Source organism: Columba livia, chromosome 20, assembly GCF_036013475.1.
Source record: "Columba livia isolate bColLiv1 breed racing homer chromosome 20, bColLiv1.pat.W.v2, whole genome shotgun sequence".
Classification (NCBI taxonomy): Eukaryota; Metazoa; Chordata; class Aves; order Columbiformes; family Columbidae; genus Columba; species Columba livia.
Genome location: NC_088621.1, coordinates 808,862 through 827,452, shown reverse-complemented (window position 1 = coordinate 827,452; position 18,591 = coordinate 808,862). Strand labels below are relative to the sequence as shown.

General features: G+C 50.5%; 2 protein-coding genes across 8 annotated transcripts in view; one reads left to right on the top strand and one right to left on the bottom strand.

The window, feature by feature from the left end:
* The window catches only part of LOC102086107 (uncharacterized), a 39,145-nt gene extending 28,166 nt beyond the window's left edge, over nucleotides 1-10,979 (bottom strand). Inside the window, exons 1-3 of one of the 7 annotated variants that reach the window (XR_010467309.1) lie at nucleotides 8,485-10,158; nucleotides 8,027-8,114; nucleotides 5,732-6,432 (exon numbers count right to left, since the gene is read on the bottom strand). Coding sequence is in view for 1 of the 7 variants with exons in the window: in XM_065036628.1 (XP_064892700.1) it covers nucleotides 8,027-8,114; nucleotides 10,618-10,979 (450 nt within the window). In the remaining 6 variants the exon portion in view is untranslated. Of the gene's footprint in view, nucleotides 1-5,731; nucleotides 6,433-8,026; nucleotides 8,115-8,484; nucleotides 10,159-10,314; nucleotides 10,592-10,617 lie in introns of those variants that run through there. The other 6 variants (XR_010467305.1, XR_010467306.1, XR_010467308.1 and 3 more) reach the window with 6 other exon arrangements.
* Nucleotides 10,980-10,985: 6 nt separating this feature from the next.
* Nucleotides 10,986-18,591, top strand: part of KSR1 (kinase suppressor of ras 1) — a 49,348-nt gene continuing 41,742 nt past the window's right edge. Inside the window, exon 1 of the mRNA XM_065036650.1 lies at nucleotides 10,986-11,335. Coding sequence (XP_064892722.1) covers nucleotides 11,099-11,335 — 237 coding nt within the window. The 5' untranslated portion in view covers nucleotides 10,986-11,098. The remainder of the gene's footprint in view (nucleotides 11,336-18,591) is intronic.

Below are 18,591 nucleotides of genomic sequence, written 5' to 3'. Positions count from 1 at the left end.
GGTGTCTGTGACACAGGCTGCGGGAACCAGCATCCTGCCAGCAGGAGAAGGGATTAAACTCCATGTCAGCCCTGGAAAACGCTGGTTCTGTGAGCTTACAGCAAGACACACGGGAAGAGAGTCCTTTGCCTTCTATGTGCTGAAGTGAATAAACAGGCAGTATAGGATTTGACAAAGATAAAAGGGATACAGTTTCAGCTATAAGAATGGAACAGTACAGCAAACTGGAGAGAAAGTTTTAGCCAGAAATACAAGATTCATCCAGCATGTTCTGATTCCTATGAATCACGTGTTTTTTCCCCCTTTGCCAAATGACTTAAAATCACAAAACTGGTATGAAGACCTGACCTACAAACAATTGTTTCTATGTGCATACAAAACTTGTGTTGGAGTTGCAGCACACTACACCACTTTTCATCTCAGTTTTGGCAGCTCCTGGGGACAGGAGGGAGCTGTTCTGAGCACCCACACATTCGGGCAGCCCAGCTCCGACCTGCTCCCGCCATTCCCACTGCATTCCTGGCCTTTGCTCTCATGGGCCCAGCTCATCATCCGGAGGGAGTGCCCACGGACACGTGGGGGACGAGCCGGCCCAGTCTCTATCCTGATTTCCAGGCTCAGCAATTCCTGCCATCATTTCACACCTCACACAGAGCATTTCCCAGGCTACCAGCTGGAGCAGTGGCAGTTCCCTTGCCACAGCCTCCGAGACAGCGGCTTTGCCTCGGCTTCTTCCTGGGGCTGCCAGCTCTGGGCAGCACTTGGCTCTGCAGCCAGTTTAGGGCCTCTGAAAAGCTCCTCTCAATGGGAGTCATCATGATAAATTACTCCTAATTAAATAATCAACCTTTTCAAAAAAGTTGTGAAAGAGATGGTTAGGTAAGTTCTATCAGCCCCAGTTTACAAGGAGATCACGAGATTACCTGTAGATCTGCCCAAAGCTACATGTCACATCTGCGCAGAAGGCAAGCTGGGGCTGCGCTCCGCCAATGCCGCGCTGCCGCCTCCGAGGGGGCTGTGTCCCCAAAGCGCCCGTGCGCTGGGCACAGCCACCCCGACCCTGTGCCTCCCGCACCCAGCGCCTCCCGCACCCTGCGCCTCCCGCACCCAGCACCTCCCACACCCAGCGCGCCTCCCACACCCTGCATCTCCCGCACCCAGCGCCTCCCGCACCCTGCGCCTCCCACACCCAGCGCGCCTCCCGCACCCTGCGCCTCCCACACCCTGCGCCTCCCACACCCAGCACCTCCCACACCCTGCATCTCCCGCACCCAGCGCCTCCTGCACCCTGCATCTCCCACACCCTGCATCTCCCGCACCCAGCACCTCCCACACCCAGCACCTCCCACACCCAGCGCCTCCCACACCCTGCCTCTCCCGCACCCTGCGCCTCCCGCACCCTGCGCCTCCCACACCCTGCGCCTCCCGCACCCTGCGCCTCCCACACCCTGCACCTCCCACACCCAGCATCTCCCACACCCTGCATCTCCCGCACCCAGCCCCCGCGGGTGACACTGCTGCTGTCTGGGTAATGACTAATGAAATTAGAAGCCAACCCTGATTAGTCCCTTTACACATCATCGTATGAAAAAGAGCGTGCATTAAGTCTGGACTGCTAAAAGCTGGGTTGAAATGCTTTGACCACATCACAGTAACAACAATTAACAAGGCTAAATGTCTCCTGTCAGAGCCTATTCCCAGCCCTCCCTATACTGCTGTACTAAGCAAAGCAGCCTGTTTGTTTTTCTAGCACAAGCTGACCTTCTGTGCAGTCAATATCTAAAACACATTGTCTGAGAAGAGGGAGTTCACAACATTGAATTATGCAATTATACGAGTGCACTCAAGCGTTCAGCAACGCAGACTGCATCCATTCCTGCTGACTAGTGGTGATTTTCAGATAGATTGGAACCGGCATGCCTTGAAATGAGAATTCTTTGCAGATGGCTGTATCTGCTGGGCACAGAGCTGCAGGCAACGCTCCGCTCTGATATCCGAACGGCTCTCCCGCTGTGCGGCTCCGGGGCAGGGGCAGAGCTGTGAGCAGGATGACACAGGCAGCTCCAGTTCTCCCGCTTTCCAGATGGGCCAAGGCTGATAAGCGGAGCTGGGCAAATTTCTGTAGCAACCTTTGTGAGTGTGGAGCTTTGGCAGTTTGCAGGATATGGAGGGTCAGGATGCAGAGCAAGCACAGGCAGCAACGGCTGGGCTGTAATTCCGAGCCCCACGGCCCAGCTGAACAGCACACGCTGTTCGGAGACATTTAGGGCAGCCTACAACTGCTGAAATTGTACAGACATATCACTTCCTAACAGAAGGAAAAGGACCATATGGGTTCTTTCATAGCTTGAACACCTACATAAAATTATTAGCAAGTCCAACATCCTGATTACCATTCATGGAAACACTTGAATGCTTGTTGGTTTTATATTTCAGATTTCCTATTAAAAATGTGAATCGTTTAGAGCAAAATATGGTGCAATTGGTTTGAGTGGAGCAATTTTGTTTCATGTTTCAGTAATAGATAGGCAATGCTACTGGGCTATGGACACAGCGCCATCAAAGAGAAAGAAACAACATGAAACATGTAGATCTAGTATTATACGTTCTGACTTATTTTAGCTCAATGAATAAGTGGAGTATCTCCACTAAACCAACAGAATTATTTTTTATTATGCCCATTGCAATGGGCAAAATCTGACCTTTTGAAAAGGATTCTGGCAAGCACAGATGTGGATCACATCTACCCTTTTCATCCTTGTAATGTGAAATCCTATTTGCTCTATATGGTTTAAGTAGACGGGTCAGACAGAGGAAACATCGTCTGCCTCATGCGGGAGGCAGACAGACGAGATGATTTGCCCATGGCTATGCTTTCTGAAAGAGCCAGGAACTGAACCAGACTGGTCCAGTCTCAATGTCTCAACCAAAGGGTCATCATGCCCTTCCTTGAAATGGTTTCTGAAATCATGATTATACTGACTGGAAGCCAAAGTAGTGGAAACACATACTCCAAACAAGCTGCAAGCGGCAGTTACGGGCTCGCTCTTTGCGCTGCCTGAATAGAGTTTCAGAATATTTCCCTTAGTTCTTCAGGACATAAAAACATATTCTGGCTTGTAGAGGAGACACGTTTACCAAGATGAATCTGTTGGCTTTGAAAGCCATGTTCAACTTTTATTGAACAGAACTTTCCCATGGGAAAGAAACACAACATGCTGCTTTGTGCCAACATCTCTTTCCCTATGTCTATGATTTTACTGACAGGGAAGAGGATTGATATGAGCAAACAACAAACAGTAACTGCAGCAAATGGTGGAAACGTGAGCACCTGAGATGTGAGAGATGCCACGCCAGCCCACAGCTCTTCAGCCCAGCCAGCCGAGCTACTTGGCTCCTTGTACTCTGCCACCTGCCTCTTGCGGCTCAGGCTTTGGCTTGCTCCAGTTGTTCTGCTAAACCGCATGTGAGAAGGGCTGCCACAAATACGCTGCTTTAGTGTAATGCCAGCGGCCAGAAACCTGCAAAATGTGGCAACTCAGAATCTCACGTGGAGCGTTTGGAAATATATTGGCTATAAAAAGAGTTGAGAATAAAAGCAAGGAAGGAAGCTGGAGAGGCGTGCAGATAGCTGATGCAGGTCTGCTGTCACTCCGCCGCAGTCAGAAACAAATTCCTCCCTGTTTTTTCAGATAGCTTTGCAAAGAGGATGTGCTAATATTACTTCCTGACACTGGGGGTTTGTTATCGGTGCGGATGACGAGAAACAGCATTCCAGAGAGGCAAAGGTCTGCGCAGACTGGTTGGCATCCCCAAGCACAGACAGATCCAGCTTTCCAACTGCCTCTTCATGATGATCAAGCTCAGACTGAAAGTTCTCTCTCTCCCTCCAGATGAGTGTCCAAGCTCCCATAGCACATACCACATGGGAGACACAGAAAAGCTTTATTTCCTTAAGATGATTATTTTCTATGTTTTTTTACGAGTTTTTGCTTTCAGAGAGATTTATCTCTCCCCTGTTAGTATGCTCAGAAAATAGAGTGAGAGCAGAGGTAAAGAAACACGTGAGCTGCTGGATCAGCTCAAATACAAGGGAAAGTGTAAGGATTTACTTTGTCCTTTCCTGTACATTTGTTTGCCATGGATGCAAAGGGCTTCCTACTCGGTGCTGTGGGGTGAGCGCCAGAATTTTCAGAACCTTGGCTCAGCTCTTCTAGCATTCATGTTTGCTTATCTTGCTTCCGGTGCAAACCATTTCCAGAGATGGTGTTATTGAGAAAGTCGATAATCGTGGTGGAAACTGAGGAAGAAGAGTTAGCAGAAAGCCAAGAGACTGAGCTGAAATGCTGACAAGAACCGGCCATGACCATTCTCTCTCCAGATGTGATCAGCGGGATTAGCGTGTGCATCTGTGCAGAGCTGGGCCAGCTGAACGCCGCGTGCCAGCAGCCGCTGGCAGAAACGGGCCAGTGAAACAGCCCCTGCTTTCCAGCACTTTCTGCCTAAGGAGATTTTTCTAAAATCGGAGCAATGCCGTGCAGCGCAGGTATCGCGATATGCTATTAGCTGGTTAATTCGTGGATGCACTAAATAGTCTAAATATGGTATGACTACCATAATCCACAGTCTGAACTGTATGCAGGGTTCAAGCAGGGATTTGGATCATACGTACCCTCAAAGGTGACCTTCAAAAGAATAAAAAACCATAAATATTTGTTTGCTGAGAAGAAAGGTGTACAGAAACAGCCTAAAGGTACTTTAAGGATGTCTCTTCTTACTTCTCTTTCATCTGACCAACTCCTGTTCAACCAAAATACTTCACTATCTATAAACATACCACCAAGTGGAGACTCCTGTGCAAACGTCTAAAGGCTGTCCGCACCCCAATGGGAAGGGAGCATCGTTCTGGGAATCGGAACAGTACCTAATCGGCCTCTCTTCATGCTACCACAGTCAAGGCAACAAAACATTTGCAGCTCCCAAGGGCTCACAAATCAGGACACAAACCTCCTTTATGTCAAGAATTTGGCCTACAAGTAATCAGAATAAAAGAGGTGGTTCTTTACTTTGCCTTCTACCTAAGAGCTAAGATGGCAGATTGTTCCTGCTGCTTCCGTTTTCATTTTAGTCTGACGTGCCCTCTCCCTTCAGGCTTTGTTATAAAAATGCAATGGTCCAGTGGAAGCTCTGACACAGTTTTTCTGCGCCCTTCAATATTTTCCTCTTAAACCTGAACCTCAGCGCTTTGGCTGCCTTGAGACCTGACCCAGTTTTGTACAGCGCGGTGCACAGAACCCTCGTTGAGGGGCTGGCACTGACTGGAACGGAGCCCTGCACACGGTTTGCATCGCGGCTTTGGGGCTCTGGCTGCCAGTCTGTCACACAGAACGAAAGGAAAGGCTACAGTTGTTTAGTATTTTCTAGAGATCACCCTTTACCTCTTCAGAAGCCCACTGTTTTTAACATCCATTAAAAGTATTATATTGCTATATAGAATTCTAATTAAGAATAGTTAAGTAATGTCATGAAATCCGCTAGACCAGAAACTAAGATTCTCCCTGTAAATATGTTTCTCTACCCAACAACCTAGGCTGGAGTGATCATTGTAGACAAAGACCCTAATCAGCACGCAGCAGGGATGGGCCACAAACACATTTATCTTTCTTCTCACAAGTCTCCCCTGGATAAAGGAAATGCCCTAATACTCAAGGCATCTTGGACACCAGATGGCTGATTATTAGACATTTTATGAAGAGGAAGGAAGTAGGGAGAAACAGCCTGAATTTTCATGGTACTGTAGGGACAGGGGAAAGGAAGGCAGAATGAGGATCCAATCCAAAACTTACTGACGGGGAAGACACTGATTTCAAAGGACTTTGAATCAGAAGGAACAAAAGATCTGTGTTTGTTTTTCCTTCCGCAGATTAATTCTCAACTCAAGAGCTAGCATGATTGATAGGTGAATAGAATGTCCTTTTGATTACCATCACTGTAACGGCTTACAGCTCAGCCATTTTTTTGCAGAGGAGAGGTTTGAGTTTTTAAATATTCATAATAATGTTGCAAATTCTCTTTAGACTATGTGCAGGCTTTTCACAGACATGTTCTCCAGGTCCACACTCCAGAGCAGGCGGAGAGGCCAGGAGGAACGCCAGGGCGCACAGGCAGCTGTTTGCAGAATTCCACCTCCACGAAGGGACTCAACAGGCACACCGATCAGATGCGTTTGGGCTGATCCTCTACCAATATAATCCAGCCCACGCTGTTTGACGGTGTCTCAACTTCCCACAAGCTGTGAGAGCCAGCTTGCCAAGGGAAGACAGCAGCAGCTCCTCCCAGGTGCCACCGAGGACACAGCTCCATCAGCTGTGCAGGCGAAGCTGGTGAAGCGCGCGGCAGCTGGATCCAGCGGTCTTTGTGGTCCTGCTCCTCCTATGGGGAGGATGTGGATTATCCAGCAGGCCCTGCTGATCCCAGGACAGCCTTCTTGCCAGGCACGTGACGAGAGACATAATGAACTGCTTGAGAAACGTATGTGGCCATCCCACTTGTGAGGTATTGCACGTGCAGGTGTGGAAGGAGGGTTGCTGAACTGGAAATGAGGCCTCCCACAGAACAGTATGAGAACTGAAATCTTTCTATACACAAAAGGGGCTGCATCAGGAAAAGTTTGGATTTTTTTCGTTTTGCCAGCAAAACTGGCACTGACTGGGAGTTTTGCTGACGGGAGCACGGCACACAGGGTGTGCTAACCAGCGTAAGTACATTGCCAAAACACGGAGTGCAGGACAAGCCTCACAAAGGGCATGCACAGCAGTACCTGGACTCGTCCTTCCCACAGGCCTGTCACATCAAACAAATCCCAGAGCACAGCATATAACGTGAACATATGATTAACCTGTCCTTTCTCTTTATTTAAAACAAGAAGAAAGGGCTTTGGGGAATGAAGCCAATAGCCATGTGGGGTACAGCTCTGAAAAATGGAATGCTGGAGCTTGAGCCTTTTTCCGCAGATGAAAGAGGGGCTGTTGTGCTGCAGTTCAGCAGCACGCTAAGGACAGAGGTAGCGGCAAAACAGCTGAAACCTTCAGCCTTGTTTCAGACTCAGGGCTGTAATCTCCTTATGCAATACACTTGACAAAGCTCTCTTGTGGAATATGAGCCTGCTTTTGCCACCACAGCACATACCCCCTTCCTCGCCAGTCTGCAGCTTACTGGGCTCTATCTATTTATTTACTTATTTATTATTTTACTCTTAGAACATTTAACCAAATAAACTGGCCGTTTCGCTGCAGATAAAACACACCCGAGGCGGCTCAGCTTGCAGGGGTGGGTATGCCTCTCTGAGGGGAAGAGCAGCAGCTCATCTGCTGCAGTGTTTTGAGTGGTAAAGCTGCCTAATCACTTTTTATTATCCCTGTGTTATTTTGTTAACTAAATATTTGTCTTTTTGCCCCACACACAGCTAATGCGAATATACAAATTGCACAAGGGGATTATGCCAGCATGAGTCAATCTTAGGTGGTTTATCCTCGGAGAGGGAGAAGCCTCAGTTTCTAGAGGCGGGTGTTTCTTATCCTTGTTGGACCTATGAAAATCTTTTGCCAACAAAATTTGTCACTTTTCAGCGCTGGCACGTCTGCTGCTAGAGCAAACCCCGCAGACTGGCAGCCTCCCAGTGGGGACGCTAAGTCCTCTGTGACTGTCATTATTTAGTATTTACATTACAGCGGAGCTTAGAGGTTTCTAGCTGAGATTCAGGCGTGCCATACAAGCGGAGAGTGAAGACGCTTCCTGCCCCAAACAGTTTATAGTCTAAACAGAAGAAACCCGTGATAAATAGTAAAGGCAGCATTATTGCAACACAGCTCATGCTAAAGCAAGCCTGCCAAACCCATGAGATTTTTCTAAAAATAAATGCTAAGATTTTTATTTGTGTTGTAGACTATTAGAATTTGTATATTCAAGCTTTCTTAATGCTAGAAAGTGTTTGGTTGCTGTAACAGCTGCAGTTTTGGTTACTCACAGGGCTCCAGGAGGTGAGGTCCTGCAGGATGAACACGTCACTCCAGCCATCCTCCTTCAGTCCCATTTCGAAGATCCTTCCCATTGACCTGTCAACAGAAAACACTGAATGTAGCTACACAGCTAGTTTCTTGTGTCCTCCATTTCACACACAGAATCACACACAGAATGTCAGGGGTTGAAGGGCCCTGGAAAGCTCATCCAGTGCAATCCCCCATGGAGCAGGAACACCCAGATGAGGTTACACAGGAAGGTGTCCAGGCGGGTTGGAATGTCTGCACAGAAGGAGACTCCACAACCTCCCTGGGCAGCCTGGGCCAGGCTCTGCCACCCTCACTGAGAAGAAGTTTCCTGTCAAATTTAAGTGGAAACTTTTGTGTTCCAGTTTGTACCCACTACCCCTTGTCCTATCATTGGTTGTCACCGAGAAGAGCCTGGCTCCATCCTCCTGACACTCACCCTTCATATATCTGTAAACATTAATGAGGTCACCCCTCAGTCTCCTCGTCTCCAAGCTAAAGAGACCCAGCTCCCTCAGCCTTTCCTCACAAGGGAGATGCTCCATGAAATCACAAAGGTGACTCAGCCTCCCCATGACACGCTCACAAACGTCTGCTCTTGGTATCTCGGAACATCTCCGCAGTGGTCGCCCTGGATGACGCAGGCGGCAGCTCTGTGGGACACCCAAGGTTGCAGTCCTGTGCTAACACAGCCCCGGGTTCCCCTGTGGTTCGGCGTGTGCAGCTCGGCCTCTTCTTTCAGCCTTGCTGCTGGAGCAGCGCACGGGCGGGTCACCCGCTGCCACACAGGAGCACTCGGAGATGCCCCATTTCTCCTGGGAACACGACGGCCCCACGACCACGCGAGCCAGCGCGCAGTGCTGCACGGGGACACGAATGCATGGCACGTATGGAGTGTTTAGTCAGCACATTTCTCCCCGCAGGCCCGCAGGGCAGTCTTGTACGCTGGGACTGGAATGCTGCCCACTTATGGTAGCTGGTTAATGAGGCCGGCACTCCCATCGCGGTACACAAACACTGCAGAGAATGCCAAGTATCTTGTGATGCACAGCCCACAATTTTCCTAGTTTGCTCTCTTATGCAATACACTCGCTTCCTTCTCTATCAGCAAATGGATGTTCTCAGGTGGGAACACACAGAATGTCCACAAGAATAACATCCCTGATAATAATATTTCCCAGCTCCATGGTCACCTGTGTTTGAGGTGTCAGTCTGTCACAGTTCCGCAAACTAAAACTTCCAGTGCTCCTAAGAGGAGAGGGGGTAGGTAGGGACTTTTTCACAAGGTCAGAAACACGGAGGCGATGAGCAAAATAAGTTACTTTCCCAAAACCATCAGATGGCAAAGTAATTAACACCGGTCCAGCAAAGCCTTTAGTGCATGTGACATTCACAGCATGTGAATAATAACAATGACATAAAATACTTAACCTGACCCACATTCTTAAGAAAATTACTACACAGCATATGCCACACTACTTGATGCAAATGCACACAGAGTAATGCGGATACCAGTACACATCCAACCGTGACGAAACCAGCGCAGTGGCAGCTGACTTGCCCTGCTCCACTGCCCCATGTCCCATATGCACATTGCTTCCCCCCCTTTTTCTTTGCATAAACCTCTCTTCTGTATTGCCACATGTGGCTCAGATGTCATTTTAGCTTTTAAAATCTGGCGTCAATCTAGTCCAAATTAAAGAGGCAGCAGGATGCAAGCAAATTGCCTTTCTGGATCCCTCATGTCAGATGAACAGTCCTCATTCTTCTAATAACAGGGAGATGCATGATCCCTGTGCTGACGTCTCAGCTCTGTGCAAGTCCATCAGTCAGTCAGATGTACAACCGAACGCACCTGTAAAGCAGTTCCCTGCACCAGTTTGCTAGAGTTTCCATTGTGGAAACTGAATCCACACTCATTCCACAAGGCCATAATGAAGTTCCCTTATACTCTATACGAATGAACCCACACAACCAGTGCACTGACGTGTTTATATTCACAAAAAGATGTACTAGACCTGCAGTTATTCTTTACTAAGCAAACACTTATGTCAAATAAAGCATGTACCTGATCGATTTATAGAACATTTGGGAAAGGCTATTTTAGGAAAACTTTCTATGGCCTTAGTGACTTGTTTACAGCTGCCCCGTGGTTTGTGCCTGTGTCGCGGCACAGACAACAGCAGTGCCAGCGAACCCCAGAGCCCCCCCCCCCCCGACTCCAGCCCCGAGGCTCTGGCTGGGCCGTGCCCGTAGGAGACCACCCTACCTGGAAAGCAACAGGGGCACTGAACACGTGTTTGATGCTGTTTTTAACCTCTGGACTTTCAGGTCCTCGTGGGATTTAGCATCTGCAGACACACAGATGGTTCTGGTCGTGTCATGTTGCACACGGTGCCCCTTCCAGCACCAAGATGTGCGAGGGGCTTGGCCAGACCCCTCATGCACGGCGAGGGGCTGCACCCCCCAGCCGGGCCCTCACACCTCCTGGGACCGGCCAGGCCCAGCACTGCCCCTGACCCTTCTTCCTTCAGCGGACCGGAGCCGGGGGCTGCTCCAAGTTCCGACATACCTGCGGGAGGGCTGAGGCGGGCTGGGGCGGCAGTGGGGACGCTGAGGCGGGCTGAGGCGGCAGTGGGGACGCTGAGGCGGGCTGGGGCGGCAGTGGGGACGCTGGGGCGGGCTGGGGCGGCAGTGGGGACGCTGGGGCGGCAGTGGGGACGCTGGGGCGGGCTGGGGCGGCAGTGGGGACGCTGGGGCGGGCTGGGGCGGCAGTGGGGACGCTGGGGCGGGCTGAGGCGGCAGTGGGGACGCTGGGGCGGGCTGAGGCGGCGGGGAGGAGCGGCCGCCGCGCCCCCTCGCGGAGCAGCCGCCGCCTGCGCGGACCGGCCGCGGTGCCTCCCGCCTCCCGCCTCCCGTCTCCCCGCCGTGCATGTTAATGCGCGGTAATTGCCCCGAGAGGAGAGGCGGGGCGAACCGCCGGCTGCCCGCCCTCGCTCGCTGCTGCTCCCCCCGCGGCCGCCTCTCCTCCCCGGCCTCCCTGATGCCGAGGAATGGATAGAGCGGCTGCCCTGCGAGCCGCCGGCATGCTGGAGAGGAAGGAGCGGAGCGGCGAGGCGGCGGGCGCGGGGCCCCGGGCGGCGCGGGGCTTGCCGGCCGTGCGGAGCACGCTGCAGCAGTGCGGGCTGCTGCAGGACCTCATCGACATCTCGCTCTCCAACCTGCGCGGGCTCCGCACCAAGTGCGCCGCGTCCAACGACCTCACGCAGCAGGAGATCCGCACCCTGGAGGTACGGGGCTCGGCAGCCGCGGCGGGGCCGGACGGGAGCCCCGCTCGCCGTTCCTCACACCGGGGGCCGGGCCTGCCCCTCCCGGGGGCCGCCGGGGCCTGCCCGTTCCTCCCGGTGCCGGGCCGTGGTGGGAGGGGCCGGGCGGAGAGGGATGCGGGGAGGAGGGAAGGAGCCCCCGGCCCCGCCGCAGCCCTGTCAGCCGGGGCTCGGCTCTGTCCCCGGCCGGGCTGGCTGTGGCAGCCCCCGGCCCGCCCTCGCCGCTGGGCAGGAGCGTGGTGCTCTCGGAGCGGGGAGCGCGCAGGTGCGGGGGAACCCCCGGTGCCTCGTCCCGGGGTCGCCCCGGGCGGCCGCGCTCCGCCGCCCCCGCCCCGCGGCCGTAGGTGTCAGAGCCCGGCTGCTGCTGTCAGTGCCGGGGTGGACGCGGTGTGAGCTGGGGACCAGGGTGCCCGGGCGTCCCCAGCAGACGGTGGTCGCCACACGGTGTGTCCTGGGAGGGTGGATAGACTCGGGCTCTCCCCCCGGTCTGTGGTGTTTCTGGTGGTTCCTGCCCCCCGCTCCAGGCCCGTCTCTCTGTTCCTGGCTCAGTTTCGCTGATCTAATCTGATCCTCCTTTTCGCTCCATTGGTGTGCTGGACAAACGGCATCGCGGTCCAGGCTGGAGAGATGTTTTGCTGTTTAGAAAGACTACTTGAAACTCTTTGAGCACCAAACGTGCTGTCATGATGCTTTCGAAGAAGGGCTGAACCTGTACACGAGTCTGCATAAGTATTTAGAAAGGGAATGTAGAATTATTTTTGCTTAGTTCATTTGACCTTTACATACTATAATGATTCCCTTTACCTTGTGCGCAGGTGGCGTTGCTCTGAGCACAGTAACCAGCTCCCAATGCCCCTTCTCTGACAGAAGGTTCACGTGAGGGCTAATGGTCCTTTGGTCTGACACCGGAGGCTGTGGGGCCAGAGCACTGGGCCTTTAGGAAGAAAGATCATGACAACACTGTAACTGTAGCAAACATTTCTGCTGCAAAATCCATCAGATGAGACATGAAGGTTGGGAAAAAAATTGTGAAACAATAGGTGGTAGGTAGCTTTGGCACAGCCTCTTGGAAATCTATCCTTCCTTTTTTCTTCCTCTGCCTCTTTTGTGGGGTTTGTTTATTTGTTTATGTTGGCGGGGTTTTTTATTTCTTTTTATTTTTTTCCAAATTTGTAGCACTCATTTTCCTCCTGCCATCTCCAAATAGCACTCAAAGGGCTATTCTTTATAAAAAATATTTGTATAGGCTTTTGGTAGCCCTACTGAGAGTCTTTTAAATGCTCAAACAATGTCAATCAGCATCATTTTGGAAAATTATCATCTGTATTTTGCTGGTGGACCTGTTCTAAAAGGAAACCTTTACTCACAAAGGATGAAGGCCTGCTACCATCTTCAGGTTTTTCTTAAAGCAACAAAAGCTGTTTCTAGTGATAGTTGTCGAGTGTGTGCATGCATTCATCTTAAACACGTCTGCTTAAAAGAAATGGGTGCCACATTCACTTGTGATGAAAAAATTTATGATCAGAAAAAATCTTAGCTGAAAAAATTCTCTTTGATGCACAGTCCGGTATATGATTTCTCTGGGAATTCAACCAAGTAGTGGATCTGTGCCAGCGCATGAAGCGATGGGCATGGATGACTCCGTGCCCTTTGCTCTGTTCAGTTGCCTGCACCAAAATACATGTTGTCAGGCAGAGCCTGAGCCCTGTGCTGAACTGTGCCAGGCTGCAGCGGGTTAGTCTGTCTGGTGCTGAACGGTGCCAGGCTGCAGCGGGTTAGTCTGGTGCTGAACGGTGCCAGGCTGCAGCGGGTTAGTCTGTCTGGTGCTGAACGGTGCCAGGCTGCAGCGGGTTAGTCTGTCTGGTGCTGAACGGTGCCAGGCTGCAGCGGGTTGGCCTGACCAGCCTGCAGGGTCTGTGTGCTCCCCACGGTGTCGTTCCCACGGTGCAGCAGGGGGTGGTGGGCTCCAGCGCTGTCTCAAGTACCAGGTGGCCTTGCCTGTGGCATTGCACGCTGTAATTGCTGTGCCTTGCATAATGTGTCAGAAATGCACGTGTGGTCGTATGCGTTTGCCTATCAGATCGCGTCAGCAGAGGCAGGTGCTCCGGTGTTGCAGAGCCCGCGTTCCTGCTGGTTCGGCTGTGGTGCACAGCTCTGTGCAGACTGCAGGCAGCTCCCCAGGGCTGGCGCTTCACCAGGAGCTGGACGTCAGCAGTGCCTGCTGGGCTGCTCCGGGTGGCCTGGACAAGTCACCAAATGGCTCCGTGGATCCTGAGGGTGGCTACTAGTGGTATCACTGCTGGGCCTGCAAGCCTCATCTGTACTCGAATCTAGATGTGTCTTTGCTTCTCATGCAGAAGCTTTTTCATGGCAAAAGAATTACGAAAGCTCAGCTGCATCAGTATAACTGGTAAACCGTGTGGCAAAGCCACAAGGAAATTATAAAGTGTGAGGCAGATAAAAGCAGCAAACTGGAAGCAGGAAGTACTAGTTTGGGAAGGGATGTGACTTGACTCTGGGTGTTGAAGAAGTAGCTCCTGAGGCCAAGTGTGAGGCTGCAGGTGTGGGATTTGAAGACAGTCAAAAAGTCAAAAATCAGTTTATTGACTTCACTTTTTGTTTGTATTCAAAGGGATGAAAAAGCAGGGAAGCTTCCGTAACGCAGTTTGCACATAGCTCCCGTATCTCTGAAAGTTCTGTAATGTCTAGTTTTGGTGTCCAAACCATGGACTTGGCAGGTGAAGGGAGATCTCGCTGAGGACAGTGCTCTGAATTGGCGCCCCGCCGGCACTCACTGCCCGGCAGCGCAGCGGTGCGTGCTCATTGCTGTTGCTAATCCCACGGGTAGCACGGCCCTGAAGTAAAGCTCTGAAAGTAGTTGTGATGTGAATAGAATCAATAGCCTAAAACACCAGTGCAAATTCATCTAAATGCTTCTGTTATTTTACTTTTTTACCCTAGACATACTAACTGGGTCCTTTTGGCACCGCTCCCCTCTGTGCCTGTTCAGAGCTTTGGCAGCTGTCAGGTACACCGCATGATTCACAGTGTGTGTTTCAAAGTCAAGAACATCAGCCTCACTAGAGGTATTGGAGGACAAGCTTATGTCCCTCCCAGTTCACTGAAGTGTTTTAAGTCCTTCCTCATTCCTCTTGTGTATGAGGTCTTCTCAAAATAAAGCACGTGATAGATAAGGATTTCAAAACGGACCTTGACAGGTAAAGATAAGCACTTGTGGTAGGTCAAATGGTGCAGGAGAACTGTAACACAGAGAGAAGGGGGAAAGGAAGGCTGTGGGAATTGCTCGCCAATCATGCGCCGAGTGTAGCTGTTACGTGAGCTGACCCTGTTTCACATGTGGGAAGGCCGCTTCTTAGAAGGGCAGGGAGTTTCCCTGTTGTGGAAAGTAGATGGTGTTAGTTTGGTTATTAGCAGAGCAGGTTCTCTGATGCCACAAGGTCTTGTGCTTTTTTAAGAGTTTCGTATGTTCTGCCAAATAAGCGCTTGAGTGTTTCTCTTTGTACCCAATGCTTTGGTGTATGGCTTGCTTTCAGTTCTGTCCTAGCAGGTTTACTCACTTCTCAAGTCGACAACAAAACTGAAATGGAAAATAACGGTAGTTTTAACCTATACGTAAGAGAGCAAAACCTGTGTTGCCATGTGGTGAGCATCCAATGCTGCTGCAAGCATCCTTGGAAGGAAGCAACTCTGTCTGTCTTTGGCACTGTCCCTACACTAATCCCTTGCATGACTCCTAAATTGGTTTTGCAAAGTTAGCAGCATATTATTTGTAGCCGTATATCTTTGTAAAAGCGGTACCTTGCTGGATTCATTTCTTTGGTAGGGAGCTGATGGTGGGTCTAGAGCTGACATCGGTAGTGAAGCACATGGAGCTCGTGGCACGGCTGTTGGAGGGAGGAGCAGAGCACGGCCCGTGCGCCGGCACAGCCGACATCCCTATGGTTTCTCAGTCTCCTCCGCCGCAAACAGCGCAGCTGCTTTGGTGGACTGCAGGAATCGGCAGACGCAGTGGGACGCCCTCTCCCCGCCACTTTTAACTGCAGCAGAGATGAGGCAAGACCAGCCTGAACTGACCTGCAGTGTGTTTAGATTGTGGATGTATTTCCTTTTGGTTCCTACATCACAAGAGCTCACTGCGGTGCTTCTGGCGTGGAACCTGCCTCCAAACTGGTTATGGTGGGAGTGTCAGGGTGGGGCGGTAGCACACATTGCTCAGATCTGCCTGCTCTTTAAGAAAAACCGTCCTCGTTGCTCGGCGGCTGGACCGTGTCTGTGACAGAGACACTGGGCCCTGTGTGCAGAGATCGCTGTGACTTTTTCCTCGGGCGTGCCTTCTGCTCAGCACCTCCAGCAAACACGCACCAGAGCAGCTGTGCGTGTCTACATCAGTAAGTCTGCTGCTCCGCCAATCAGTCTTTCACATTGGCTGAGTGATATCTGTGGATTAAATATGTTTGAACTTGCTTTAGCATTATCTTGATTCATTTGGCAATTTGGCTAGAAAAGGCTTATCTCTTACCAGGCAATCTCTAAGCAGAAACAAATGCTTTGAGAATGAGGGAGGCATGAAAGGAGAGGAAGAGGCATTGTAATCGTCCAGACTTGCACACTGGAAGCTGGTCGTGTGGTACGCGTGAGGAAAGGGAGACCACGTGTTTGTAAACTGGAAGCAGTGGGAGCAGTGAATTTTTCAGGCCAAACTGCAACCTGTATCCACATGTTTATGAGCCTTGTTCAGCTGAGAAGACTTCCTTTTCTAGCAGGTCTTATGCAAGACCTTATTTTCTTAAAGGTGTCTTCTTTTTTTTGTAGAACTCTCTTTTTTCTTAAATGTGTACCCCTGTGTGTATAAGACAGGCTTCAACAGAGATTCTGTTTGACTTGGAAGGAGAGCCACGTGTTATTATCAGGTCAACAGACATCTTTTCTTTGAGACAATATGTGTATATGATCAAAATTTGCACATCATAATGGAACTTAGCTCATCTCCTACCGTTGATTTTGTGTAAGTGTTGACATGAATGTCAGCAGCAGTGTTTTAACTCACGTGGAGTTTCCAGGACAAGCTCTGATGGGTAGGTTATCATCAGGATGAAGATACAAGGGACTCTCTTCACTTTTCTGTCACGGTCTGTATGTACGTCTCGCCTTGGGTTGGATTCTCCGATGTACTGATTGGAAAGTAGAAAGCAGGTATCAGTATGGCTCTGCGCTGCCTTTATCTCCCTAAGGCTGCTTGTGTGGCCACTGGATTATGTTAAACCAGAATTATTCCTGCTCCTCTTCATGCAGAGTCAGCTTGGAGACCCTTCCCAGCAATTAAACTCCAATGAAGAGGTCCAGCAGAGCCCGGAGCGGGGATCTCTGTACGTGTGTGCGTACACAGCCAGCAGAACCACGGTCTGTCGTGCCAGAGGAGCCGCAGCCCCTGCATACGGGTTCTGAGTTAATTGCATGTTCAGAACTGCTCTAATCGGTGAAGCAGCCCAACGTGAACCTCGGCCTAGAAGAGGGATTGCGATGTTCGGCATGGTGGACAAAGCACACGATAGCAGAAAAATGTTAGTGCTAGTGTGGAAAAGACTAAAACAGAACTCAAAGCCAGAATATTTACCCACTCTGTGTTTTAAAGGACTAATTCCAGGTCTGCTGAGACTCATCGCTGGGCTACACCATGATTGCAGTGACTGCCCAGGAGGTAGTTAAACAGTAGTGATTCTTTTAGTGTCAGTGTAAGTGGAATTACAGATGGTACCCTCTGCAGAACCTCCCTGGCTATGTGCAGGTAAAACTCGAGAACAGTTGCGGTGAAGCTGGATGCCCATTAGCCACCCTGTCTGCCTTCGGGGCTCTGCACGCAGGGTTGGACCTGCTGCCTGTGTCTTGCTTTTGCTACCCTTAAAGTTAAAATAATAGCTGTCTTTTCTTTTTGGAATATATTCTAAAGTGAACAGAGGCTAGGTCTCTGTCATTCCTTTTCTGCCTAGAACAAAAGTCTAATTTGTAGTGTGTTCATCTTGGGGAAGCAGAAGAACGCTTACTAGTGGGATAAGGAATCACGCTTTGATCAGGGCTGCCATCTGATACGATGACTATTAGTTATCCCAAATGGAAGAGCTCTAATAGAGGAGCTGTGAGGTCCACGTCAGACGGGGGAATGTCCTGGGGTGCAGCAGACCCAGGTCTGAGCCGGGCCGAGCTGGTGCTGCCGGCACAGGGCGCTGAGCAGGGCGCTCAGAACGAGCCGGGCGCCTCGGCGCTGAGCCCCTGCACTTCTTAAGGAGCCTTTAGCGCGTAAGCAAAGCAATTTCCTGCCCAGCTCTACTCTCCTTATGTGCTTCTAGAACACGGGTTTGTTGATTTATCAAAGAACTTTCACTTCTGTTTGAAGCAATCTAAATTTAGAGAGGAAGTCTCAAGCTGCTCGGTGCTGCTGGGGGGCTCTTGTTGAGCCTTGCAGATTCCAGTGTGAGGCTTTATTTTTAGTTATTAATGATACTGAATAAATTGGAAAGAAGAAACAATATGTTGCAGATTGAGAACCTGCACCAGGCATCACCACTAAAAGCTGTTCGGTGGGAAGGTAAAGGGATCTAAGTACGGTGTCAGAGCCCTTGGGCTGTCTGACCGTCCAGGAGAACCGCCCCACACCCGTGTCCCTACCTGGCCTTACAGCACAGAGAATATTCTAGCAACAATTTCAGTCTTCCAGAGCAGTGTTTTCTTCTTTTTACCTTTAGAGTAAGCTAGAGGACTAAATCCTGCTCTAGGACACGATTGCATAGCTCCACTGAAATAAGCAGAAGTAATATGTTGTTGTTGCTTAAAGCTTCCTGACTTTTTAAGACATCTCCCTCTTAAAAACTGTTTTTCATCTGCCAAGCAAAACATTTCCATTTACGGGCCTTTTGTCTTTCTGACCAAACTGAAACTTTCCACAAAGTAAAGCATTTCTTATCAAGACTTTTAACTCTCCCACAGTTTCTACAGCCACAGTTCCGAGGGCCCGAGACCAGCACCAGCCAGCAGCACCACACTCCCGTGGCGCATGTGCTGAGCAGATGCACAAGTTTTTCCCCTCATTTTAGTGAGTTCTGGAAGCGATGCCCTTGTCTGTTCTCCCTTGTTTTAAGGAGCCAACTGACTAAAATACACAGGTATTGTTATTGGGAGACTGATCCATTTGCATCGTCCTTCAA